This window comes from Eublepharis macularius, chromosome 12, assembly GCF_028583425.1.
Source record: "Eublepharis macularius isolate TG4126 chromosome 12, MPM_Emac_v1.0, whole genome shotgun sequence".
Classification (NCBI taxonomy): domain Eukaryota; kingdom Metazoa; phylum Chordata; class Lepidosauria; order Squamata; family Eublepharidae; genus Eublepharis; species Eublepharis macularius.
Window position 1 is genome coordinate 31,617,782 of NC_072801.1, and position 27,825 is coordinate 31,645,606.

At 46.6% G+C, this 27,825-nt stretch overlaps 2 protein-coding genes across 2 annotated transcripts; both read right to left on the minus strand.

The window, feature by feature from the left end:
- Positions 1-417: 417 nt before the first annotated feature.
- Positions 418-6,929, minus strand: PSMC3IP (PSMC3 interacting protein). Its single transcript, XM_054993387.1, has 8 exons — positions 6,654-6,929; positions 6,411-6,517; positions 5,225-5,314; positions 3,200-3,311; positions 2,875-3,020; positions 2,241-2,294; positions 940-999; positions 418-767 (listed from the first exon to the last, which is right to left on the minus strand). Exons 1-8 carry the CDS (start codon positions 6,688-6,690, stop codon positions 711-713), a joined length of 663 nt encoding a protein of 220 aa, XP_054849362.1. The 5' UTR covers positions 6,691-6,929; the 3' UTR covers positions 418-710.
- Positions 6,930-13,088: 6,159 nt separating this feature from the next.
- RETREG3 (reticulophagy regulator family member 3) lies at positions 13,089-27,767 on the minus strand. The gene is made up of 9 exons (XM_054992772.1): positions 27,388-27,767; positions 21,526-21,632; positions 19,303-19,333; positions 18,274-18,400; positions 17,674-17,758; positions 17,093-17,230; positions 16,556-16,638; positions 16,060-16,192; positions 13,089-15,740 (listed from the first exon to the last, which is right to left on the minus strand). Exons 1-9 carry the CDS (start codon positions 27,624-27,626, stop codon positions 15,289-15,291), a joined length of 1,395 nt encoding a protein of 464 aa, XP_054848747.1. The 5' UTR covers positions 27,627-27,767; the 3' UTR covers positions 13,089-15,288.
- Positions 27,768-27,825: the final 58 nt, after the last annotated feature.

Sequence of the window (27,825 nt, forward strand, 5' to 3'; positions counted from 1 at the left end):
TGAATAACCAGAAGGTTGATGCATCCCACCCTTAAATAATCAGAGGCCTGTTCTTACGCAGAACTACTCAACAGGAAATCCTTCCCAAGGCTTCATCGCTGTCTTGTGTAGGCTAGGCAAAGTTGTCATGCTAAACAAACTCCTTCAAGAGATAAATGGGGTACCAGGGCAAAGGAACTGATTGTTCAAGGAGTTTCTCCCATTCTGGGGAATTTCCTAGTTCTGTTGATCTTTTCTGCATTGCCTCCAAAAATCAAAAAGCCATGCAGCTCTGGGCTGAGTTTTGCTGCCATCCATAGTGCACATTTTTAAAAAAACGTGGATGTGGAGCCAAGGGAACAGGATTTGTTTAAGGGCCCTAACAAGTTCCCCACATAATACACAGGTTTGTTACACAAAGAAATAATGATGCAACAGTCAGAGCAATTTAAATATTTATTTTTCTCTCTCACACCCCCTCCCCCAGTTTTCTCCAGTGCTTACCAGAAATCCAGCCCAGTGGGACAAACCGTTTGAAGAACAAAATAGCCCCCAGCCCCACATGCCTGGGGAGGAGGACTGGAACTAGTAGTGCGGTCAGCATGGGTCTATTTTCCTCCATGCCCTGCTCCACTGAATTTTTTTTTTAAATATACAGAAATGGAAGAAGTAGGACTGAAACGAATGCTAAATAGGTGGATGTTGTTTCGTATACCAGAAGAGCCCTTAATTCAGATGGCAGGTAAAGTAACATGGAAATCTTCATCAGTCTCAATGCCAACTTCCTCCTTAACAAAAGACAACATGCATCCCTTCAGATGCAAGGCAGACAAATAGGAGCATCCCATCCCACTCACCCTGCGTTCCTGTTGCTGCTCTGAAGCTTTATAACTCATAACCTAGAACAGCTCATTACTCCACCTTGTGGGGCCATGTCAGGTGAAATAGATGTGTACTCACGAAAAACTGCTTCTTGCTTTTAGGGTAGCCTTCCAAGATTGCATCAAGTAGCTCCGTTGCCTACAAAGATAAGGCATGCATTTTGGTGTCTCCCCGCTACAGCTAAGGCAAGATGCAGCACTGGTCCTTGGGTCTCTTAACAAAATTGTCTTTTTAGTGTACAATACATAAATATATTTAGCCATAAAAGATTCTTTGATTGTTCCAAGGGTGGGTTTAGAAATTGTGGTAGCAAGTCACTCTTCTCCCCCCACCCCAACTTTGACCTCTGGAATAATAAATAACTCATGATATAAATAAAAGGGAAGGCCAGTAAATGGCATTACATAAATAAACATATAATGCAGACAGCAACTGGTAACCCATACTATACGCAATGGTAAAGTTCATAGATCAGTTCTGTTGATCAAAAAATGTTCCTTAACCATTCTGTCATAATATATCCCTATCACATTTATAAAAAATGCCCTCCTGAACAATTCTGTTTTTGCAGTTTGTGGAAGCCAGAAGCATGGGAGAGTTCCTGACCTCCTCAGGCAGGCCATTCCAAATCCTATTCCTTACCCAGACTTAAGATAACAGGAAATTCTCCTTAAAAAAAATACTCTCAAGTTTGTTTTGCAGACAATGACTGTGATCAAGAGGTACAAAATCTAACTCACAATATGAAGGAGAGTAAAGCCAAATGGCTGTGTAAAGCACCGTGTTTGAGGCTGAGCCTCACAGGAACTAATCAATAAGGGGAAAAGCCAGCTAGGCAAGTGATTATTTACAAAAGCCTACAGAGAAAAAGATGGGACACATAAGACACGCAAAACACAGGTGTCTTTCCCCGATGGCACCCACGGTAAAGAAGACTTAATATAATCCCAGGCTTAACAACACAATGCATACCAGAATCTTGAAGGAACTACAGTTTAAAATTTTAAATGGGAGGTGAAAATTCTACTTCTGAATTAAGAGATGATTAGTCCTGGGATGCTGGTAATAAATGTACCTTGCAGCAAAAGCCAGCTGGCAACTTGAGATGAGACAGAATGCCACACACAAGTTGCTATTAGTCCTGTGTGGATGACTTGCTCTCTAACTGGTTTCACAGAAAGCAAAGGAACCAAGATGCATGCAAACCAGATCTCCATTTGCACATTGTAAGCCATTGCCAATGCACTGTTTTTCCCCTTTAACTTGTACAACATCAAGCACAATATTAGGATCCCAATCATGGTATGAAAAGATCACTGTTAGAGACTATGTACATAGTTCCTCCTTCCCATTCCTGTACAGATAAAAAGCTTGCTCACCATTCTCTTCCGGCGTCGCCATTCTTTGCAATACAGTTTCTTCTCATTATACACCTGCAACCAGCAAGAGAGAAGGACCCTTTTATTCCCAACGTAATGGCTTGCAAAGGTAGCTAATGAAGCTGAGAACCAGAGGTGCAATAACACGGGGAACTGAGCCTTCACAGTACATGGAAGGACAGAGAGAAATGCAAAATAGCCATGCCTTTGTAAAGCAGAGACAGTTCAGCAGGTGAACAGGTAGGCAGTGAAATTACTGTGACATGAGCTTAAGCGAGCTGTTTAAGAGGGACCAGGGAATACTGGTCGCCTTGAATTGCCTGATGTAGGCATCTTTCTGCATTTCAAGAATACCTTTATTCTGTGTTTGGATGAAGTTGAGTTGAATTTCAAGGTTGGACACACCCTGAATGCTCTGGATGCTGGTGCTGTTGGTATTAACCAGATGCCATGAAGACACCAAAGCATGTTCTGTCTTTTTCACAAGTTTCAACTCTCACCAAGTCCTTGGTGCATGTGTTAACTTTGAAACATGTGGCTCCACTGGTGTTCCCTAGATGGCAAGCAAGCAACAGAAGGGCACCCAGAAATCATACAGGTCTCTGCTACTGTCCTCTCCCACTGCGGCTGTTACCTTTTCTTTCTCCTCAGGAGTCACATGATTGGTAGCAGATTTAATCCGTTCCAGTTTCTCTGTATAATTAGCACAATCTTTTTTTAATTCTTCAATCTCTTTCACCATCTCGGGGGTTGTCATAGAGCCCTTCAGTTCTTTCAGTTCTAAAATGGAATTACCAGTTAGGTGTGGCACCTGTCAGTGGGAAAGGCTGCAGATATGTTGTACATTTCAGCCCAGATTCACACCCACCAAAAGGCTACATTCCATTTGAGAGTTCAACTGTGCACACCTGCATTCTATAAAAGGCCAGCTTAGCGACTGACAACTTGACCAAACGCACCTGACTCCATAAGGCGGCAGTTCTGTTGGAGGGTCTGCACTTTGCAAGACAGATCTGAAATTTCATTATCCAGGACCTTGAGCTCTGACTCACTTGCACTCCCGAAGTGATCCTGGATAACAAACATGATGGGGAAGGTGTGATGGTTAGCACCTGGCTGTCACCACTTTTGTTCTATATTGTGACCACACAGCTTGTATTACCACTAAACTGATTTGGGCATAGCCCTGATGTGATGGGGAAGGAGAAGAAGGGAGATCTGAGGGGGACAGCTCTGAGGTAAAAGCTCCCTCGACTGAAAGATGTCCTATCACCCCTGCACTCTGGCCCCTCCTGTTTAAACCCAAGCTTTTATTAATTGGATGATAGTGTGTAGCTTTCTGTACCCTAAAGATCCAAAGGAGTTAGCCGTGTTAGTCTGTAGTTGCAAAATAGTAAAGAGTCCAGTAGCACCTTTAAGACTAACCAACTTATTTGTAGCATAAGCTTTCGAGAACCACAGCTCTCTTCGTCAGATGCATGGAAGGTATGAAGAAACTGGCCAGAGATACATAGGTGGTGAGGGGATGGAGGATAGGGTGCACCTATGTATCTCTGGCTAGTTTCTTCATATCCTCCATGCATCTGACGAAGAGAGCTGCGGTTCTCGAAAGCTTATGCTACAAATAATTTGGTTAGTCTTAAAGGTGCTACTAGACTCTTCACCATTTTGTACCTTAAAGGGCTTTTCTTTATGGCCATAACAATGTGGTGCTTGATAGTGAGGAAATTAGAAACCCCCTTTTCCACAGGAGTTTTGACTAGACAGACAGAACATATATGGAATAGAACAACAACCAAAGATTTATTTATAGAAAACAAGTTATAGAAACAGTTAAAAATTTTGGGTGGCATAAATAATAAGAACAAAGATACAACTGGCTTATGCTTTTTCCCCACTGGGAATTAACTTGTTGAACCTGAGCCTCTGAGATGAAAAAATAGATAGTAAGGGAGAAATTACTGTCTTTTCCCTAGATAGGGCCCCTCAGCGTTTAAGGTTCATTTGTAACCTCTTTAAACATGACTGACAGGCTTCTACTCAAGTACTAGGCTGCTTTTTAAAACTTTCAGATAAATTGTCCTCAGTACCAGAAATGGTAGATTTTGGATGGGCCTTTCATAGGGTGCTTGTTTCCTTCCTTGAAACAAGATTCCTACCCTACCCTACCCTGTCCACCAAAATCCCCAAAAGCCCCAAAGAAAAAGCTTAACTTGGCTTATGTGCTTCTCAAAGGCTGCAATATCCCTGTCCAAAGGAAAATATATCACTTCTCCCTCATTAAACTGAGGTGGCTCACTCCTCCCTTCCAGTGGAGCTCCAGGAGCTCTGATTGACTAATCAGTCTCTGGGGCTTGCTTATGGGCAGAATCCCCAGGACTGGTTCAGAACCCTGGAAATAGCCTTCTATGTCAATCAGCCCCAAAATTGTGACAAAGCAGGGCGCAGGAGCTGCTGCTACATCACAGACTGTATTCCACTGGCCAGCAACCTGCTTTGCCAGGAAATGGTGGCTAACCTAGTAAGTAATACTGAGAAGTGTTTCACTGTATTACTAAACAATCTATGTTATGAAGAGGGGGAAGTGTCATCTCTGGTGATTGTTTAGGAAACAAAAACAGTTGAATTATCTCAAAGGGCCATTGGAAGCTGACTTGTAGATGTGCTGATTGCCCAATATGAAAACCAACAAAGACAAATTTATGGTGTTGGGTTTTTATAAGGAAACTTTGAGTTTAAGGCATAAACATGACAGAAATATATTTATTAAATAAATAAATAGTGTATTTTCCTATTAATGCTAATTCATTCCAATCACAACATAGGTTTGATTGTGAAATTTCATGTTAATAAAGAACTTCAAGCAGAAAACAAACCATTGTCTTTAAAAAATTGGAAATATTGTCTTAAAACTATTTCTCATAGATAGTTCACATCAGTAGCTGAAATAAATGTTTCTTACAGAAATTCAAGATCTTTCTTACCTGATCTGGAAAGTAAATTTTTTGCTTCCCGTAAACCTTCTCTTTGATCTTTCCTTGTTGAGCAAGCTGCTCTAGAGCCTTCACTACAGCCTAAAGCAGACAGAAAGTAAAGGAAAAGACTGAAATAAATGAATATTCCTGAGAAATCTGTGCAATGCAAGACAGAGCATCAGTACACACATGTAAGTATCTAGGTCAAAACTGGGAATCAACATTTTGCACACACACACCAGATACTTGTGTGTCAAAGGAGACCTATCAATATGAAGTTTGAGCACAATGGCTTAATATCCACCACTAGTCTGGAAAAATGAGCTCCCTGTGAGGATGGAGAGACCTGTGGAGTCCTGTACCAGAAGCAACACATTTTGCTACTATTGTACCTGCTATGAAGACAGCATTTGCTGAATTTTGAAACATGATCAGAAGTTGCTGCTGTAGAAGGGTTACCAACCTCCAGATGGTGGCCTGAGATCTCCTGGAATTACAACTGATCTCCAGGCTACAGAGATCAGTTCTCCTGGAGAATATGGCTGCTTTGGAGGATGGACTTTATGGCATTATACACCGCTGAGGTCCCTCCCCAGCTCCATTTCCAAATCTCCAGGAATTTCCCAACCCAGAGCTGGCAACCCTAGTAAGAAGTCAGGACTAAATAGAATAATTTCCAGAGAGAAATGACCACCTATCTCAGCTAGCATCCCACACCACTGCAATGCTTATCATTCGGTAAATGCTCCTCACCGCTTAAAAACATCCAGTGGGTGTTGCTGCTGGGGGAGCCTCTCTCATGGGAAATTCTTGGAGATTTGGGGGTGAAGCCTAGGGAGGGAGGAACCTTAGTGGGGTAAAATGGCATCGCTGCCACGCTCCAAAGCAGCCATTTTCTCTAGAGGAACTGATCCCTGTGGCCTGAAGATCAGTTATAATTCCGGGAGATCCCAGCCTACTTGGAGGCTGGTAACCCTAGACCACCTGTCAGGCGTGATTGTCCAACATGCCGTATCTGTGTATCCCTCTCAATGTGCCACATCTTTTAAAGCAGGACCACGGCAAACCAAAAAACACCTCACGCGACGCAGAACCTTTGAAAGGCCCGTCGAACACGCCCCTGCTGTGAAAGGCGGAGGGAGGGCCGCCCGCGTCCAGGGCCCCCGGGGACTACGACGAGCCGTCGGCCTCTCACCGTCTTGCCCAGGCCGTGCTCTCGCTGCAGATTCCCAAAAGCGTCCTGAGCACTGTGGGGGCGGTTCTGCTCCTGAAGATACCGAAGCAGGATTGCGGCTGCGCCTCCTGAGCGAGAGAAGGGGAGAGAAGATCAGGCACGATACCCAAGAGCCAAGCCCACCCTGGGGGGCTTTTTTTTTTTTTTTTGCCGCCCGCGCTTCCAGGCGGGCGCTTGCATGCAGCCGACGGGGAAAGGCCTCACCCGCCGTCCCTTCGCGGGCTTTTCCTGCCCCGCTCATCCCGACAGGACAGAGACGGAGCCCGGAGGCCACCCTTCGGCTGTCAGGCCCCTGCGGAGAGAAGGCGCGCCGGCCCAAAGGAGGAGGTGGCGTCGGTGTGGCTCCCCTACGATGGGTCTGGCAGGTGTCAGTCAGGCAGTCAGTCGTCTGTGGGCAGCCCAAGACGCGGAACCTGCGTAGGGGAGAGGCGGTTGCAGGGACGACTTCGCCCTGAGGGGCCGCTGGCGGGCAATCGGCCAATGGGCTTCAGCGGAAGGGGCGTGGCTCTTCGGAGAACCACTTCCGGCGGGTCTGTTGCGTGCACGTTAAATTGCGTAACCGCCGTGTGAGGGGAGAGGCGAACGGAGGTGGTTTGCATTTGCCCGTAGAGAGAACAGGAGGAACCACAATGGGACCCCACAGATGATGGGGGGGGGGGACGACTAAGCAAAACCATGGATCAAAATCCCAATCCTACCAAGCTCCTTTGAGCACAAGGGGGGTGGGGATAGAAAGCTACTATTATTTTACCCAACTTAAGCCCTGGCACAGAAGCTGGGGAAGAACAAGTATCTGGGTTTACTGGACTATACCTGAGAGACAACAGTGCTGAGTCTCCACAAAATGATTACCAAGATAGCTCAGCCAGATCTAGTCTAGACAACTGGTTTAGGTTGAAGCCAGTAACCAAAGAAAGACCACATAGTTATGAAGAATATTTTATTAGAGTTGTCCATAAAAGATGATATTTGGAATGTGTGTAAGAACAGATAAAGATATAACTAGATGTAAAATACTGTACATATCCTGGCAGTCTTTGCCATTCTTAGCCATGATGGTACTTTGCAGGTGTAACACAGCATTTTTAGAAACAAGTTTCAGAGGCCAACACACAAGCTGTAATTCCAACTAGAGTGCTTCAGAGAGGAACCTCAGAACAAGGCATGGCTAAAGGCAGATGCTTTGAGAAGAAAATCCAAAACTAACTTTTCTGCTATAATGCCAAAGGCCTAGCAACCAGAACTTGGTGACCTATCAATGCTTGGCAGTGACATGTGAGGTAACATGCTGCAGCTTTGTCACCTCATGTTGCCTTGTGATGGGCATGTTTTACTCAGCTCCTGGGAACCGCAGATGGGGTTAGATAAGCTTAATTAGCTGGGTCCGTTAGTCCTTGCCTCCCAAGCCTTGAAAAGACCTTGCTAACAGTGCCTAGGTTGCAAAGCAGGGTCTTGGGAGATGCTCCCGGCATGTGATATCATTTACTCACAATTCTTACAGATTTTTGTCAAGGCAGGCCTACTTTTTTTGACCGAAGGGGTCAGTTTCTTTACATTGCCTGTATTTAAGTAGTGACCTTGGACTTCCTTGGTGGTCTGCCATCTTAAGTGCTAATCAGGGCTAGGCCTGTTTCCAGGATCTGATGAGACTAGGCTAGCCTGGGCCATCTAGGTCAGGGATATAGCATGCTGGGGCATTCCAGGCAAAAGAGGAGCAGAAGTGGTATGCCATTGCCTTCCTCCTTTTTGTAACCCGTCTTCCTTGGTGGTCTTCCCATCCCTGCTTAGCTTCCCAAGCTCCAACAAGCTTGGGTTAAGCTCAACTATCCAGGCTGCTAAAAGGTCGATTATGTCATCAAGTGGCAACAGACTCATGGTGACCCCATGAAGTTCCACCTCATGGGGTTTTCAAGGCAAGAGATGAACAGAGATGATTTTGTGTTTGCCTTCAGTATAGCAGCCCATGTCTTCCTTGGTGGTCTCCTGTCTCACTTAGCTTCTGAGCTCTGATGCTGTTACAAGAAATAAATGACCAACTGAAAAATATTTTGTGTAAATTTAAAAGTTACTGATACATAAATAATAAACCAAAGGAAATTACCATACAGCATTGTATTTTATTTCTCTTTTTATTTACGTTATTTATATTGAGGTTTAATCCTGACAAGACAAAAGTGCCACTGGTGTGCAGAAAGTCTGGGCCAGCATTTAAAGCGTTACCTATGCTGGATGGAGTTGCACTCCCCATAGCAATATTTGCATCCAGTGGCACCGAGACCAACAAGATTTTCTATCAAGAGTCCAAGCTCCCTTCTTCAGACGCATAATAAGCAATGTAATCGGACTAGGATTTCAGAAATCTAAAATAAGGCAGAAACCTGAACAAAGCATGAGCATGTTATGTCAAAAAGGCAGAAAATGGTATTATATGAGTAGAAATACCGTGCAGTGAGAGCAAAATAATACATACAGCAACAGATAATATATACTGCAGTGGTAAAGTCCACAGACCCATTACCTTTGCTGAAACATCTTTCTGAACCATTCTGTTATAATATAGCCCTAGCACCTTTATAAAAATGCCTACTTGAACGATTCTGTTTCACCTATTTTGTGGAATGACAGGAGCATGGGAGGGAGCCTTCCTGACCTCAGACAGGGCATTCCACAAGGTGGTGGCCACTACAAGAGAATGTGTGTGTCTAGGCAGTTGTTGAACTTCCCCTTTTGATGAGTGCCCCTATTCAAATGAGCAAAGTTTTCATGGTGGGGCATAGGAAGAGAAAGATAAGGGGGGGCAGGCCATGAAGGACTCTGTGTGTGATGGCGAACACCTTAAATTGAGTCCAGTAACTGATGGTCAGCCACGGAATGACTGCAAAAGGGAGTCATGTTCATGCTCTGCCTAACTCCTGATGCTAACCAAGCTGTGGTATTCTGAACCAACTGGAGTCTCTAAGTTAACTTTGAGGGAAGACCTATGTAGAGAACATTACAGTAGTCTATTTCTAGATGTTACCATGACATGGAAGTAGGTGGCCAGCTTGGCTGAGTCAAGATATGATCCATCTTCTGGGCTAAACTGAGTTGGAAGAAGGCATTTAACTTCCCTGGAAAACTCACATCACTGGTGTTTAATGATGACCCAGAAAACTGCATACTTGAGATCTTGAAATGAATGTTTTTTCCTCTTATGCAGAGCAATCCTACAATCCAATTTAAAATGGCTGCTGCTCAGCCTGAACTTAATACTGGTGCAATGTCTCAGGCTCCTCTGCCTGCCCAACATCAAAGCCAAAAGACTAATCATAGTAGTAGAAACAAGAACTCACACAGAAATGACATTAACCTTGCCCACAGAGTTCCTAGCTCTTCCTTCTTCCCCCATTAACTCCAACATTGTTCCTGATGCCACCCACACACTGCTGTTCATTAATGGAAAAGATGTAACAAACAGCCATGCCCTGTTATCGTAAAGCAGTGCATTCTTCAATGCCACCACCCCGCGCCATACTACGAATTTTCTGCCTGAAATGTAACACAGAAGCTTGGCTCGTAGAGGTGATAGCTTATACCTGCAATTGTGGGTTCAGCCCCCTAGTAGTCCAAAACAAAGAAAACAGCCTTTTGACATGGAAACAGAAGGATGGGAGTAATGACATATTCCTACTCTACTTCACCAAGCGCCACTCACTCCTTGGAAGATGTTACAGCACCTGTTCGCACGGCAAGATACTGCAGCTCACTGAGTTGAATAGCAAGGCGCTGGCACCTACAGGCAGGAGTTTGAATCCCCATTTAAAAACGACTCTTTGCCCAAGGGAGGAAAACAGATGAAAAGAATTTCAATCACAGAGGAAGAGGTGTGTTAGGCTGTTGCAGCAAAAATAGTCTTGTGGCACCTGAAGGCTAGCATGTTTTTTATTCTACCATAAGTTTTTTGTTCATTTCCTTTAATGAAGTGACCTCTGTTCCACAAAAGCTTGTAGCAGAATAAAAATGTATGTAAGGCACTTCAAGTTTTCTGTATATTATTATCCCATTCACATCAGTGGGGCATGTAGGGGGTAATATCTATGCCCTCCCCACCCCGAACAGGAGAAGAGACCAAATCCCAGTGTGGGCACAATGTCATATGAGGCAAACAAGCTTTCTGTAAAGGGAGGGGAGTGCTGCTCAGACATGCAAGAACAGAAGCTGAAACTGATTCACAACGATGTGAAGAGACAAAGTGTGAGAGGGAACAGGCTAATTTCTCCTGCCTCCCCCCTTTTTCGCCTTAACTGCTTTCAGCAATCTGTCCTCCTGGTCCTTGGGCTGATTTGGGCTTTTTTTTCTTGTGGTTACATAGTCATGCTTTTTTGTATATCTAGGGAATCAGCTGAGTTTGTAAAAACCCTACCTTGTCTGTGGGAGGCCCATCTTTGCTGATTTTGCAATAGGCATTGGGGACAATAACATTATTATTAGAGTAACTGCTTGGCCAGTGGGTGCCCTCCAGAAGTCATGGATTATTGAGGACAGCTTAGTATTACTGAAAGGGGCAAAAGGAAAAAGGTCTGCTCAAACCTCCGAGTTTGAGAAAAGTATATGGGGGATACTAAGGCATACATTCCCCTCCTTCTTTCAGGATGCTATAGATTTCTGGAATAGATTAAACTAGAACTGAAGGAAAGTGCTTGTTCCAATTTATTCATTAATTACATATGCAAACTCTTTAAATTGCAAAGGTAGCAAAGCCCTTAGTAGTTTATCCTGGTAGTGAAAGAATAGGTATTTATGCTATGAGGTGCACATTCCCCAATCTCAATTTTCCACCACCCAAAGGCAGCACTGGAAGGGAGAGGATACAATACCCACTTCTGCATTGGACCACACAGGTTCAGGGCTATGCAAGCAGCTTCCTAATTCCTTAACTCCAAGTCACAGCAATCAGGGTCATAATAGTTGGCTGCTGAAGTTCCAGTATATGAAAGCTACTCAGCAGTGTTGTGCTATTGCACTAGGGGGTCTGAGTGAAAAGAAAAGAAAAAAGGCTTCAGCAGCTACTCCACGTATCAGGAATACTCTCCCAAGCAAGGACGGCTATTCCCCCCTTTCAAGAAAATCTCTTTCTACTTAGCAGCTTTTCTCCATCTGCGGGCAGCTGCTATCTCTGCCTTCCATTCTAACTCCTGTTCAAGCCCTCTTCTTCATAGCAGAGTACAAACATTCAGAGTGCAGCGGTGCCAATTCTTCATTCTGTACAGCAACCAATATACTGTGGTCACTACCTAAATGTTAGTACTGCAGCTTGAGATCAGGACTCCAAAACACCAGTGCCTCCAACTAATAAAACAAGCAAGGTCCACATACTTTATTATGCAGTAAGGGTCAGCACGCAGAGAGGTGCAGCAGCTCTAGCACTAGACTAGGCCCTGGGAGATCCAGCTTCAACTTGCAATGCATCATCAATCTTACTGTGTAACTTCAGGCTACTCATACTCTCAGCCTAACCTACATCACAAGAGTTGTCGTGTGAGTAAAATGGAGGCGAGGGGAACGATGTACGTCACCAAGAGCTTCCTGAATGGAGGATGGAAAAATCATGAAGTAAATTGCATGCTTCTTCAGTGCTCTATTCCTACCCAGCCTGAGGTCAGCACAAGCCAAATTGGATGATGCCACCTAGTGGCAAGAACCCCTGGAAGCACTGTTTCCTTACAGGTCATTTTCTCCAGTTCAAGAACTCCATTTGGGGTCTGAAATACTGTTTAGCTACTGGCATTTATTTCTGGATTTTGCTTTGTTTCAATGCAGCTGAGACCTGTGCCTAGAAATATGATAGGAGCCTTACCCTCATAACTCTGTTGAAAATCCAAGGTATTTATAAGTTAAAGAGTTTTCAAAATCCCATTTGAAGACAGTAATTCAAGTGAAGCACATGCCTCTATGTGAAATAATTAGAAAATTTTCCAGTACCAAAATGGCTGTTTCTTGCTGTATGATATTCTGGAACAGCACACATCTCACTTCTGAGGGTAGATGCAGGATTTTTTTTAAGTAGCAAAAGAACACGACTGAACATCAAAAAAGGCTCTTCAAAATTTGCCTCAAGCCAAAAATATTTTTCAAAGTGCTTTTCAGAACACAATATTTTCCATGTAATTTATTTCTGTGTATTAATGGAGTTTTTGAATATATATATTTACTGTGGTTAGAAGTGCAGGTCTATGAGATGAGGAGGAGGGGCAGGGCTGGATGGGTGAGTGAGATGTGCTGTGATTGGATGGTAGCTATACCCTGGGGGCAGAGTGAACTGCAGTTCTGTCTGAGTGCTGAAGGGAAACTGTGCATCCTGAAAGAGACCATGTGGATGAGGCCAGAGAACTCAGGGGGTGGGGCTGAGCAGGTGGAAAAGCTCAGCCCTAGATGGGATAGCCTCCCTGGTCAGCAGAGAACAGGCAGCTTCAGCAGCAGCAGTCCCCGACAACAGCTCCTTTGAGGCCAGAGCACTCAGGGGACAGGGCTAATTAACTATGCCAACTGCTGATAGCAGTAATGGGAAAATGAGCAATGCAAACTGACTGTTTTACCATAATGTGGGCCAACATAGAAATTTTTCAAAGCAGTCTCAGTATTACACGTGGAGGAACTGAGTTTGTTTCAAATTCTTTATTTTGCACCAAATTAGGGAGGAAAAACACTTGACAAAAATGAAATATCTCACTATCGATACAGTGGAGAATGTGTGGTGTTATTGCATTAGAATTCTGTTTGAATCCACAAACCACAAAATCTGATAAAGTCAATTACCCACCTCAAAGTTAATAGCTTTTTATGTAAAAAAAAAAATTTAAAACCCTGTACTATGACAAATTGACCTATAAACACTCACAATGCTGGCCACTTGTAAACACAAGAAATGGCAGTTAATACCATGATGTCACCACACAAATGCTATCAAATGAAGCAATTTACAAAGCACCACCCAAGATTCTTCTGCAAGGATCTGTTAGGCATATAGCATTTATACCATCACATTACTGCCTAGCCAAGGACTCGATAGACAGTGTATTGCAAAAGTCTGCAAATGCTGTCAAAAGGTTAAACTTCTACTCTGAGCCCAAAAGATGGTGCAAATTAGGATGCAACTAGAGAGTCAAGCTCTCTAGCTCGATAGAAAGTCTTAAAAATGGTTCAGTTCAGCAGATTCACAAATAATTACAGGCTGGTGGATACAAGCTTTAAAATGTACCATAGCATTCACACAAATCTCTTGTAATTACAGAGGGTCTCTAGAATGGCTTTGTACTAAGCAGAATTTTCAGGGGTCCATTCTAATAGTTTTGCATACAAACCTAAAAAAATGTTTATATATGCAATTCTATACAGGAGATGGAGCACCAGAATTGTAAACTTACTAGCAGTAGCATCTCCACAGTGTATACTTTCTCATGGAGGCCTGTCATCTTTTGCAGGTCTAACATGCTGGTTAAGGAAAACAACCCATGCCAATCTTACTGAAACAAGGAGAAACAGGACAACAGTGTTGTGAACAGGATCAGTGCCAAATTGATCTTAAGATTCTGATATCATTTGGAAACAGCTTGATCTTCAGGAATGTGGTACCATCGCCCAGCAATGCAGGCAGTGCAACTAAGAACAGGAATTCCCAAATCACCAATTTTAAATTGGGGTTTTAAATTGTTCTAAGTGGTTAATACAAATCTGCTTGCCATAACATTAGAGATTACCCCAAGAAATAAAGGTGCATCATACTCCAGTTGGTAGTACCAACTTCTTTCTTCTGAGACATCCTTAAGTGCTGAAGGCCCACTTTTCTGTCCTCTTTGGAAAACTGTACGTGTTTTGGGAGAGCAGGAGACATGTAGACAGTAGTTCCTGCACACCTGATTCTATTAGCAGTTGATATTTGTGATTCTCAGCAAGTAGCTTAACTTTCCTACATTATCAGTATGGCTGTCTTGAATAACAAGGAGCCACCCAAGAGTGCTCAAGCTCAGGAGGTTCAAAAACCACAGTTGCTGGATGAGTTCAAATGACCAGTCCCTGCCAAAAGGATAATATGCTCCAGTTGGAGGCTAAGCCCTGCTCAATGAAGAAGCATGTTCATGGCTACCACAGACATACAGACTTTGGCAACTGCTGGAGGAGTAGGAAGAAGACTGAACTGACCTCTGACTACAGGGCCATCTTCTTCCAGCCACTAGCATGTTGCTTCAGCCTCACCTTTCAAGGACTGAAATGGAAAGGGCTATCCCAGCACTTATATCTTCTTTCAAAAATGTATTGTAGGGGGAAAGCCTTGCTAGGGTATTGTAAGGTATGAATTTGGAGTCAAATCAAATATTTTCTAGGGGTAGAGTAACAGTTTCCAGTATCCCAGAGGTGGTATCAAAACTTACACATAGAGTACAAACACATTTGTTTGTTTAAAATGTGCTTTGTACAGTACTCTGCTTTCAAATGACATTAAGTTTTTTCACCTGCCTTCTATTAAGGATATGCTGTTCTATTAAGGATACGCTGAGAAACTTAATGATCTCTTGTAAACCTATTTAAAAAGAACAGCCACAACAGTAAGGGTAAGATTTTGACTTTGAGTAAGTAGCACAACAGACAGCAACCTAAGTGGCACAGAGCACAGCTTGTTCTCTAGCCAACCTCTTCTGAATGTGCCTAGGAGGAGTGTATTCTAAAAATCAGGCTGCCTCTGACATTCACCTAGCCAGGCCACTCCACCATGAGTAGAACACTAGCCTGCTCTTAGGCAGGCCATGTCCTTCTCTGCTCCACAAAACCGAAAAGCCACAAAAAGGAAGAAAAGTCTATTGTTTTACTGCCCACGGGAACTTGCAGGATCCATCTGATTCAGCTCTGACTGATCGAGCAGTTCAAAGTCATCTCCTTCAGCATCTGTGTCCAACTCTGAGCTGGAGGTCCGGAGGAAGGCCATGGCACTGTGCTGTTGTCTGTTGCCACTTGTGGAGCCCAAAGGGGAGCTCCCAGACAAGGCCAGCTGGATCATCCCTCTGGTCATGAAGCCGGCTAAGTCATTTGTTAGGTTGTGCGTGGATGGCACTGCCCCCAGGAGGAACTCTGAGGGCATTTCCTCTTTGTCATAAGAGAGCCGCGGATCTTCCTGGCCCTGTGCACGGAAGGCAAGACTTGGGATGCCGATGCTGGTGTCATCCTCATCATCTATTCCCGTCATCTCAGGGTTGATGGAAGGGAAGTCTGGAAGATCCTGGGCAAAAGATTCCTCAGGGTCGCTATGGCCATCGAGATCTAAACAGAGACAGATAATTTGGCAGTCAGAGCCATGATCTGACATTTTTGCAGTATCAAGTAGATCATTCTTTTAAAGCTACATTGAGTCTCCCAGAAAACTGTGACCTGGGCCAGCATAGAAGAGAGCTGCCCCTCAACATTTATCTTCTCTCAGCCCAGTCTCTGCTTTATTTATCAAAGCCTGCAGAAGACTCTTTAGGGTTGGAACGTGTTCTCTGCTGTGTTGTATGGCAACTAGCTGGTTTTAGATACGAAAGCAGCAATCACATCACTCCCCCCCTGCTCTGCTTACCCCTGTAGTTGCTCCTGGTCTCACCTTCTGACCCCTCAGTCAAAGGGGTCTGGCCTCGCGAGAGATTGAAAGTTCCGTTCTCAGTATAGGACACTTCTGCATCTGAGTGTTCCGAATCGGTGATAGCCAACTCCTTAGCAACCACTGCATCATCCAGCTGGTAAGAGAGAAAGGTGACAAGCAAAGCTCTCAGAAAGTTATTTTGGGCCATCAAATGGAAGCAACACAGTGAAATTTAAGAACAAGATCCCTGCACACTTTTCTAAGTCAGTTACAAGCAAAATCTGACTGAACTAGATTAAAAAAACCTGCTCTTAATCAAATCTAACATCTCTCTGCAAAAAGAGGCAAAATAATGTTTTAATTTTTTAAAAAATGATCAGTACTGCAGCCCTTGAATTAGGAAAGGCTGAGCAGAAGTGATGGGCTGCCTCATCCTCAAATCCAGCAGTGCCCTCACCCACTTTAGCAGCTTTCTTGCCAGGACAAAATACAAATGGAAGTAGGCCTGATCATTCACCTTAGGACAGAAAGCAGCAAGCTCTTCTTCACTGTCGCTTTCATCACCGGCAGTAGGATGCTTCCTCAGCATCTGGTAACGCACTGCAGTGAAATAAGAGGCCAGAGTAGCAATTAAGGAGTGGAAGGAAACAGCTCAGCCTGTCCTCAAGGAAACGAAGCAGAAGAAAGAGGCTGGGGCCAAAGCCAGACTACTGAGAAAGGATTTGGACATTCCAAGCCACAGGCTGCAGAGGGCAAGGAGAGGCAAACTAAGACCTGTAATACTAAAATCTGTTTTGATAATAAATTATTACAGCTTGGGAAAGAATCCACAGAGCTCCCTTCCAATAAACTGAACTAGGAAAGGAGGAGTGTTTGGGGGCAGCCATGAGTTTACTGAACACTTTCACCCAAGCAGACAAGGTGCAAAATCCCTCTGAACACCAGCAAAAAAAGAAAAGAAAAAAGGGGGTGGACTGCCAAGCTCAGTATGCTATCATGCCTCCCCCAACCAAACTGTCAGCAGTTCTGAATACCAGCCCTGCACCAGACTCACACTTCCTCTCCTTCTGCTTGGACATCATATAACCACGAACACTGAAGTCCAACCGCTGTAGTGCTGGCTCCAGTTTGGTGTATAGGCGCTGACCCAGGTGGTGATATACAGCAAGAGGCCACAGGAGGAAGGTAAGCACTGGAGAAGAAAGAGGATACACACACATTAAGATACCTCATGTTAATCAGGTAACTGGGCTATCAAAGTCAGCACTGTCTCTGCTGATAGGAAATAGCTCTCCAGGGTCTCAGGTCTTTTCACCACCTACTCCCTTGTCCTTGTAAGTGGAGATGCCTGGGAGTGAACCTGGGACTCTCTGCATGTAAAGTAGATGCTCATACCACTGAGCCACAGCCCCTCCCCAGCTGACAGATTAGTGGGCTACTACTCAATAAACACTAAAAAAAAGTAAGACACCAAGGGTATTCAGGGATATATTAAGGATGACAATATTGTGCAGTGCAATCCAAGTAAGTTGGTCCTGGTTAAACCCAACTATCAACCCACAGCATCCAAATGCCTTGCCCCGTAGAGCATAGGACACTGTTACCCAATCCTCCTCATAGCCCAGAGATACTCACTTGTTAGATAGGCAAGGCAGACTCCAGGAATGTACTGGCCCAAGACAGCCAAAAACGTGAGGACACTACAGGCTAGTAGGCAGAACTGGAGAAACAAAACTCCAAGTCAGGTTTTATGATACTATGGAAGATAAGCAAAGTAGCTCCTCTGGTCCAGAACTGTACAGATACACTTTGGTTACCCAGAACCAAGACTAAAACAAGGACGTCACTTCTGAAGCCCTGCGTAAGCCTTAGGGAGAACTTAGGAGCTGCGTTTGAACAAAGTCCTGGGTGGGAAAGACAGAATAGGGCAAAACCTCTCACAAGGTAGGTCGGGCGAGAGTCTGCAGAAAATTCCACCAAGAGAGCTGTCATATTCTCCATCTGCTCCTCTATTTAATTCCTTTCTTTCAGTCCTCTAAAGCATCACTACCCCCCGACCCTATCCACAGCTTCAGGAAAGCAAAGGAAAATGTATCTGACATTTACAGAATTAGTATATGTTCCCCTGAAAATACACAAAAAAGTGTGAGTTAAAAGAACTAACAGTCAGGACTTCACTGTGTCTTAACCTTTCCTCTTGCCCATTGTCAGATGAAGCTGTTTTTTGGTTTTTACCTTGCCTGGATTGTGCCTTTTGAAACCCAGCAGGCTCCTCATGAAGCTGTCTGCAGTGATCCAGCCTTCTGCCAAATAGTGACACAGTTCGGGAACACTGAGATGTTGGGGATGGACATAGCCCCAGCTGGAGGAGTGACAAAGATAAGTACCTTACCATCATAGTACAGCAAGGGGCTCCCATAGTAGCTCAAAGTTGTTCTTCTTATTCCTCACATATACACCCAGAGGCAAGTTCATGCTTGCTTTTTAAAGAGGAAGAACGAAGACTTAGACAGACTCACATAGCCCCTAGCACACCTGGAACCTCAGCCCAAAGCTCCACTCCCTGCTCTACACTGGCTACCTTTTGCATGGGTGACATTAGGAGAAAGATACCTTGCAGCCTGTGTCTGCACGTTAAGACTCACACCTGCTTAATCCAAGTAGGTCTACCAGTACAAAGAGCTTATGATTGAACAAGGAGACTTCTGTATGGAAACGTCATGAAAGGAAATGGATCCCCTCCCCTGATTTTCAGTGGGACAAGTAAAAAGTTGCCACTGTCCACTGCACCAGACATTTGAAGAAAGCTGTTTACTACAGTTGAAGATTTTTAAAGTCTGAAGGGGTAAATCATCTGAAGATTTCAGCCAGAGATTAAGCTAAAAAAGGGTTGGATTCCCCAATCCAATAATAATAATAATAATAATAGCAGCAGCAGCAGCAGCAGCAGCAGCAGCAGCAGCACATACACATTGTAGGTCCTTAGGTTTAAGGGGTTTCCAGCCCAATCCTAATAGATATTTTACTTGGGACTTAATTCAGAATAGTTTTACTCCTAAGAATGCGCATAGTATTGCAACTGTTACTAAAAATACGAGGAAAGGACTGTGAGCAACAACATGCGGGATCAAAGAACTTTCCTTCGCTCCAGTCACTCCATGGCTTTTCTGCTAATAACATCTGAACTCACAAAAATTACAATGAAGCAACGTAAGCACAGACAACACAATTCAAAGAAAAGGGGACTGAATGAGTGTCTCATACCTCTCACTGTCTAATTCATCAGGTCTTGCCACTAGAACATTAAAAACACATCAGGATTAGTTGCAAGGAAAATCGCTGGGGAAATGCTTAGCTGCTTAATTACTGTATTTACTCAAATTCAAGATGGGGTTTCTTCCAGATATCCAGTAAGAAAGGGGGAGGGGGGTCATCTTAAATTCACATACAACCTACAGTCATGTCCAATAATAAAAATCTTTTTGTGCATAACATTTTAAGGGGAAATTCATTTTACATTCAGGTCTGGCTTCCTTTCGAGTAAATACAGTAAAATCCAACAGACATTAATCAACCAGTGTGTTAAAGTGGTGGCATCCAAGATCCTGCTCTCCCTTTGCATCCTCTAAACTCAGGTATGTATCCAATTTTGTGCCCTATACTCTTATGTACTCAAGCACAGGTTTTTCCTCCACAATTTTACTTATCAACCCTTTTATTTAGCATCCTAAATCTTGAGGGAGAGAGGAGGACCTGCAACGAATATTGGAGTTGGTGCAAATAATATAAGACAAATGAGTCTAAAAATATGCAATATGCCTTCCCAAGGAGATACAGCCACCATATATCTACTCCAGAATGGTGTGCTCATGTGAATGTTAAGGCTTTCCTCGTCCTTTCAAAGAATGCTTCATAAACATGAGTTTGCTTGTGGGAAGAAATACCATAACACATAAATTGCACACTGCTGAATAACTCCTACAGAGATGCCCCATGCTGCTTGCTAAAGCAGCCAAAAAGAGACTCGTTGGAACATCTGAGATCTTCTAACTCTTTGATTAAAGCTCTTTCATTTCCTTTCAGGAAAAAATATGTAGTTTCTTTTTGGAGGTGGGAGCATATATTAACATCCCTCTCCCAGCACATAAGAGAAAAATTTACTCTTCATCTGGTTGAATGACAATGACATATCCAAGACCACACAGCAAGCTTGTGAGCAAGATAGGAAACCTTGGTTTCTTACCACCAACTCATCACTCTAGTCACAGCATTAACTTGTCTGTCAACTGGGAACGGGTTAGACTCAACAAATATAGCAACATCCAGTCTCAGGCTGCAATATAACCTTTGCTTTTGAACTGAACTCTACATGAGAGAAGATTTTCTTCTTATACATGGATAAATCTTGTGATGCAAGCAATTTTAAAATTGCTGCAACTTTCTATATCCAGTTCACCATGAATATGCCTTCCTGACTGATAAGCTACCACTGTATTTTTTTGGTTTAAATCCTTGTCTATGGCTACCTCAATTTAAAAAAAACTATATTTTAGTTTAGATCATTCAGTCTCATTATGTGCAGACTAATGTAAGATTTACCAAGATACAGTTCATTTCAATTTTCATCCTACAGATCTAATAGATCTTATCTTTTTGGCTGCGAGTGCAAACTGATCTAATAAAACCTGGGCCAAATGTTTCTTCACTGGGTAAGAAAAATTCTCCTGTGACAAAAAAATGTCTGCTGTTAAGGGCTGCCATAGACAGCCCTTCCCTGGAAGCGGGACACCACAACAGAACTTCATACAGCCTAGTTAAATCCCATGGTTATACAAAATTAAACCTGATATGCATACTTAAACACCCAAAGCAATAGCCCATCCATCTCAGAAGAGGTGAAGGAACTGCTAGCCAGACACAGATTCATGCTTTAGAACACCAGTCCTTCCAACAGTGGCACAAAAGGGAGAGGCAACCCTTAAACAGGTACAGGCAACCATGGATACTTATGGGTTAAAGTACTCCAGTTACTGTGGTACATTTTGAGCACAAACATGTCAACACTAGTATTCCATGCTAGTCCATGTACATTGCTTATTACGTGTCTCATCTTATGGCTTGCTTTGACTTACACGGTGCAATCCACCTTGAGTCTCAGTGAGAAAGGTGGACAATAAACACAATAAACAATCATCTGGCACAGTAACTAGAGTAACTGAACGAATACATCCATTCCTCTTTTGAGATTCATCGTCCCTTTTTTTGGTGGTGTTCCTCCATTCCCAAGACTCCTTCAAGCAGGGAAAGAGCCCTACCTATAGGATCCTTGTCTTATCTTTAACTACTGTTTGGATTGAGGAAAATCAGGATCCTTGGTTTTAATTCCAGCCTAATTACAGGAAGAGGAGGGAAAAGGAAGAGAGAAGAAGAGCACTTTGGAGACTTGGGAAGCTGAAATCTTGAGCCTAAGAGACAGTTAGTACTCACCTTTTATTTCAGGCCAGATTTTATTCTTCCACTGATCAAAACACACTATAAGTATCAGGATGAAAGCAACCAAGAATACCAGATGGAGAGACGTCAGAGCAAAAAATCTAAGGGGAAATAAAGCCAGTCAAAACAAGAATGCTTCTTCTGAAAGATTATTAATACGAAAAACAGAAGAACAAAGGCACAGCAGACGTCTAGAATTTTCTAATGAGAGCCATTAGGAGACTACAGAACAAAAAAGCTGGAATGGAAGGCAGTCCAGTAAGACCTCTTGACCCAACATGTCCCCCCTCCCACCTCAATCTAAACCAAAACCTCCAAACAAATGTAGTGATCTCTTAATTTTGTTCTCTTTGAACTGTCTAGATTGCTGGAAAGAGATGGCTGCTTCACAACATTCAGCTTCATACAGCATTTCAAATTGACTAGCGGCCAGGCCAGACTGGCAGCCAGGCCAGACTAGCTGGTCTGGCGGCCAGGCCAGGCCAGGCATTCCCAAATCACCAATTTTAAATTGGGGTTTTAAATTGTTCTAAGTGGTTAATACAAATCTGCTTGCCATAACATCAGAGATTTCCCCAAGAAATAAAGGTGCATCATACTCCAGTTGGTAGTACCAACTTCTTTCTTCTGAGACATCCTTAAGTGCTGAAGGCCCACTTTTCTGTCCTCTTTGGAAAACTGTACGTGTTTTGGGAGAGCAGGAGACATGTAGACAGTAGTTCCTGCACACCTGATTCTATTAGCAGTTGATATTTGTGATTCTCAGCAAGTAGCTTAACTTTCCTACATTATCAGTATGGCTGTCTTGAATAACAAGGAGCCACCCAAGAGTGCTCAAGCTCAGGAGGTTCAAAAACCACAGTTGCTGGATGAGTTCAAATGACCAGTCCCTGCCAAAAGGATAATATGCTCCAGTTGGAGGCTAAGCCCTGCTCAATGAAGAAGCATGTTCATGGCTACCACAGACATACAGACTTTGGCAACTGCTGGAGGAGTAGGAAGAAGACTGAACTGAACAGGCCAGGCCGGACCCTCCACATCAACCTCCTGAAGGGGTGGCGTGAGCCAGGCCCGGAGCCCCAGGGGCAGGGCGGCCCCGACAAGGGGGAACCGCCGCCACCAGCTCCAGACACCCAGGGGCACGCTGGCCCGAATGAGGGGGGACCGCCCCGCTGCCAGCTGGCTGAGGACCCCTTGGAGCTCCCGGGGAGTGAGCTCCCCTGGACCTTAGACACCCCGGAGTCGGAGGACCCCCAGGTCCTCCCCAGGTGGACCCCAGCCTTACCCCCCCGCAAGCGGCTCAGCTGCGGGAGGTCTGGGCACAGGTGCCCGGGGTGTTCTCGTGCCGGCCAGGGTCCACCTGCCTCTTGCAGCATGCCATCCCCACGACGCCGGGCCAGACCGCCCGGGCCACCTGGCTCCCCATCCTCCAGAAGCAGTGGGAGGCCGTCGACCAGGAGACGGACGACATGCTCCAGCTGGGGGTGATAGAACCATCCTGCAGCCCCTGGCGGAGCCCCATAGTCCTGGTACCCAAACCGGAGAGCTCCACTCAGTTCTGCGTGGACTACCGGGAGCTGAACAAGGCCCCGGCATTTGACGCATACCCCATGCCTAGGGCAGACATCCTGGTCGACCACCTCTGGGCGGCCCAGTATTTGTCGGCCCTCAACCTAACCAAAGGTTATAGGCAGGTCCTCGTCCACCCGGAGGACCGGGAGAAGACGGCGTTTGCCACCCCCCGCGGCCTCTTCCAGTTCCGGCAGATGCCTTTTGGGCTGCACGGGGCAGCAGCAACCTTCCAGAGGCTGGTTGACCATGTCCTGGGACACTGCTGGGCCTTCGCTCTCGCCTACATAGATGATATCGTCTTCAGCCCGAACTGGGACTCCCACTTGCAGCACCTGAGGGCAGTCCTGGAGGCCGTGCGGGCCGCCAGGCTGTGGGCCAACCCGACAAAGAGCCGCCTGGGGTTCCGGGAATTACAATACCTGGGCTTCATAGTAGGAGGGGGGGTGGCTACGGCCCCTGCCCAACAAGGTGGCGTCAATCACAGAGGTACCCCAGCCCCACTCCAAGAGACAGTTGCAGCGGTTCCTGGGCCTCCTGGGCTACTACAGCCGGTTCATTCCCCACTACGCATCCCGGGCGGCCCCCCTGACCGACTGCTTAAGGAACGGGGAACCCATCTGGGTGCGGTGGCCGGGAGGCCAGGCCGCCTTCCAGGACCTCAAGGGAGCCCTGTCCACTAGTACAACACTCTGGAACCCCAACTTTGACAGGCCATTCACCCTGGCCACCGATGCATCGGCCACTGGGCTAGGGGCAGTCCTCACCCAGGACCGCAGGGCAGGGGGCGCCCCGGTGCTGTTCCTGAGCTGCAAGCTGCAGCCCCCCGTGCAACAGTATGCCGTGGAGTGCGAGGCCCTCGCCATTAAGTGGGCCATAGGAGCGCTCCAATAATACCTGACGAATAACCTCTTTACCCTGTTGACAGACCATGCCCCCCTCCAGTGGCTGCATAGGATGAAAGACCACAACCCCCGGGTCTTACGCTGGTATCTCTCGCTTCTCCCCTTTAGGTTCTATATTTGGTACAGAGCCGGATCCCGGCACGCGGACTACAATTTCATGTCGCGGATCTTCGAACCGGACCAGCTCACGGACGACCCAACACCAAGGGTGTGTGTGTGTTGGGACGCAGCCGTGCCCGCCCGTCTCGACTCGCCCGCAGGCCCCACCTCGTCCATGACGGGGAAGGAGACTGGCGCGGGACAGACCCGGGACACAAGACGCCACGATGGCCGGGTGAGGGTGGAAGCGGGGGCCCCTCCCTGCACCCACCGCCCCCACCAAAGAGGAGAGGCAGGTGCTGGCAGGGAGGGCAGAGGCGCCAACAGAAGAGGTGCTGTGGCCCAGCAGTGAGACATGCCGCACGTGCCACGAGCAGCACCAATGGCCAGGCCCCGCCAGCCCCTCGCTATGCCCTGGGAGGATGGGCACCGGGCAGGGCCAGGCGAGAATTCCGGCCGCACGCCACACAGAGCAGAGGGAAGAGACGCCCGTCATCAGAGGGGCAGGGGGAAGGAGCGGAGATTGAGAGGGAGGAGTATAAAAGGGAAGACGCCGGGCAGCACGAGGCGGGTGTGGTGTGGATGGAAAAGGGGTGTGGGGAGGACGGAGAACAACAGGGAGAGTGATAAGGGCGAGACAGGGAAGGAGCAATTGCAAGATTAGGGGAAAGGAAGAGGGAGAGTGATAAGGGCGAGCCAGGGAAGGAGCAATTGCGAGATTAGGGGAAAGGAAGAGGGAGAGTGACGAGGGGAGGGAGGAACGGGCTACACGGGCGACAGGGAATTGGGGAGGGAGGGGCAGGGTGATGAGGCAGCGGGGAGGGGCTGAGAGGGAAGACGGACCATTGGGGGGATAGAGAGAGGGAAGCGAGTGTGGTAGACCCCTCCTCCTCTTGAGGACAGCGAGGGGGCCGGACGGGTGGGGGTGAAGCTTAACCCCCTCCCATGTCACACGGAGGCGGCACTAGGCCAAGGTCCCCGTGGCGTCAGCTGGCCGAGGGGACCAAGCTGGCGACAGTGCCCCCTTCAGGCCCAGGCAGCCCCAGAGGCAACACCCACAAAGTGGTGGCCCGTACGGGGACTGAGGCGCGCCCGCTGCCACGGTTACCCACCCCCGCAGGGTGGACTCCGCGCTACCCGAGGCTAGCCCCGGCTAAGTTGCTCCCCCCTGCAGTAGGGACCCCGAGGGGCCCAGAGCCTGCGGTCACGGACCCCACCAGCCCCGCCGGCCCAGAAGCTGGCACTATGAACCTGGCCCAGTTTGGGCAGTAGCTCGCGGAGCGGCAGGAACACCTAATGCGGGACGTGGTCACCCAGCAGCAGGAAGCCCAGGCCTCTATAGCCAGGGACCTCTGCCGGTCATAGGAGGCATCCCAGGCCAGGCCTCTTTCTCCAGAGGTGCAAAGCTATCTAGGAGGAGGGAGGCCAGCAGGTCACAAAATAAATAGCTAAATGAGATCTATGACTTACAGGCTGAAATCTCTTCCCCTTCTCCCTTTAATGTTTCTGAACCAGGCCAGGCCACATCTCAGTGCTTAATGGCAAGACTCTTATGTTGGCACTCACATTTCCACACTAACATCTACAACTCAGCTTTATGGATTTTGCACACAATTACATGCTTATACCTTTAGCAAGCCAAACAAGAGCTGAACATTAGTGAATAGCTGCAATTTATTAAAATTCAACAAAAGATGTTCACTATACAATTTGTATAGAGTTTACCCCAGTCAGTAGGCGTTCTTGCAGCACCAGAAGTCTGGTAACTTGAAAGAGAGCCTAATAATGAGCCACTCCAGGCTTTTCTTAAAAGGTGAATGAGAAGTCAGCAACTTGATTCTCCCGCATGATCTCTCATCCATCTTGGAGGTAAGGATTGCACTATCAAGACATATTCCCAACCAAGATGCCCATCATGTCAGTGAAAAGCAAAACTTGGCCAGAACTGAAACTGAACCACATGTATGCTTTTTGCTTTTATCAGAATATATGAAACTCACCTGCAGACTTAACCTTCAGTAATTAGCCAAATAAAAAGACAAGATAGGTAGCAAGAAAGGACCTTTTGAACTATGGCACCAAAATTATACAAGTCTCTCCCACCCACCCCATGACTCATCTGTTCCCTTCTATCATTCTCTTCCACCAGCAATGAAGACTTTCTTATTTGGTTTGACCCTCCCTCCTGTTGGCTTAATTTTAATGTCTTTTAAAACTCTTTGCTGCCTTGAGAGCCCTAATTGAAAAGGGGAAGAGCTGTGGCTCAGTAGAAGAGGCTCTGCTTTGCAGAAGGTCCCAGGTTCAATCTCTGGTATGTCCAGTTAGAGGACCAGGTGATGTGAAATTCATCCACCTAAGACCCTGGAGAGCTGCTGCTCTAAGTAGACAATACTAACCCTGATGGAGCAATGGCCTGATTCAGTATAAGGCATTTTCATGGGTGTTCAATTAGGCAGGAAGGTGAGGTACAAATAAGACAAATAAAGGTGCTGCACTCAGCACAAGTCACATTCAAGTCAGTGAGAATCCACTAAGCACTCCAAATTGAGGACATTCAGTGGAGTACAAGTAAGAAACAAGCATCAACAAAATGCAGTTTGGGACACTAAGTAATTTTTTACACACTGATGTTGTCACTGATACCATGCAAAAGAAAGGTTCCTATTTTGGTGCCAACAAGCCTCAAGATTCTTTTTCATCACCCAAATAACAGAAAGAAGCCAAAAGCAACATACTTAAAAAAAAAAAAACCTCTCTGTTGCGAAGTCATAGAAGTCATTAAAAAAAACCCCTCTGTTCCAGTTGCAAAATCATAGTCACTTCCACCTATCATCTACCCCTAACCAGTGCTCGCAGCATTAGGCGACCGTGTCCCTGCCTCTCTTCCATTCATTGCTCTGGAATGCTTTATTTAAAGAGACGCTCCGCGATTCCGCCGAGAAGCGCTGCAGCTCAAAACCAAGCTGTGACAAGCCTGGCGCCCCGAAAGAAAGAGACGGCCAGCGGAGGGCCACGAGAGAAACTGGCGGGAGGGGGACCTCCGTGGCGGGATCGGAACCCAGGTGGCTCGCCAGAGGGAACCGCGACCCCGTCCATTACCACCGGCCTGAGGGCGCGTGAACTCTGCCTGGGGGAGCTCAACGTCGCTCCAGACCGGTGCCCGGCCGGGGCTTGGGCGCGCTCCTCTCCCGCGACCCTCCGCTCAGGGCGGTCTCCTTCCCTCAGGTGAGCGGCGTCCCCCGCCCGGCCTTCCGCTCTCCCGCCGCTCCCCCCAGTGACGCACCCGAAGGCCGCGTGGGCTCCCGCCCAGCCGAGGGCGCTGCGGGCCGGCCTCTCCCAGACCAGCACGGCCTGCAGGGCGCTCAGCGGCGGTTCGTAAGGCCCGAGGCGGTTCCTCAGGGCGGCGCTAAGGGCGCGCACCCGCCGCTCCCGCTCGGACACCGGCGCCGGGAGGGGAGCGCTGCCGCCGCTGCTACCGCTGGCGGGCCATTCTGCCGCCGCCGCCGCCGCCGCCGCCTCCATTCTTCGCCCGCCCGGAGTCCCCGGGAGGCCGGCGCCGAGGAGGAGCCTCGTTTTCCGTCACCAACGGCCGCAACGACACCTCCTGCTCGCCGCCCATGGCCGCCCCCCGCGTAACGAGGCCATCTTGCCGTACGGAAAACTTGCCCTAGCTGCGCACGCGCAAGCAGCACCGCCGTTACTTTGGCAGCGCGCATGCGGG

Excerpts from the sequence above, each read along its gene's own strand:
- PSMC3IP (XM_054993387.1), bottom strand. The coding sequence starts at position 6,690 with ATGAGCGGGGCAGGAAAAGCCCGCGAAGGGACGGCGG. Across the intron at positions 5,315-6,410 it reads AGCACGGCCTGGGCAAGACG|GCTGTAGTGAAGGCTCTAGA; the intron begins GTGAGAGGCCGA and ends TGTCTGCTTTAG. Across the intron at positions 768-939 it reads AAAGCAAGAAGCAGTTTTTC|GAGGAAGTTGGCATTGAGAC; the intron begins GTGAGTACACAT and ends TCTTTTGTTAAG.
- RETREG3 (XM_054992772.1), bottom strand. The coding sequence starts at position 27,626 with ATGGAGGCGGCGGCGGCGGCGGCGGCGGCAGAATGGCCCGCCAGCGGT. Across the intron at positions 17,231-17,673 it reads CTGCCTTGCCTATCTAACAA|TGCTTACCTTCCTCCTGTGG; the intron begins GTGAGTATCTCT and ends TTTCTTCTCCAG. Across the intron at positions 15,741-16,059 it reads TTTGACTGAGGGGTCAGAAG|ATCTCGATGGCCATAGCGAC; the intron begins GTGAGACCAGGA and ends GTCTCTGTTTAG.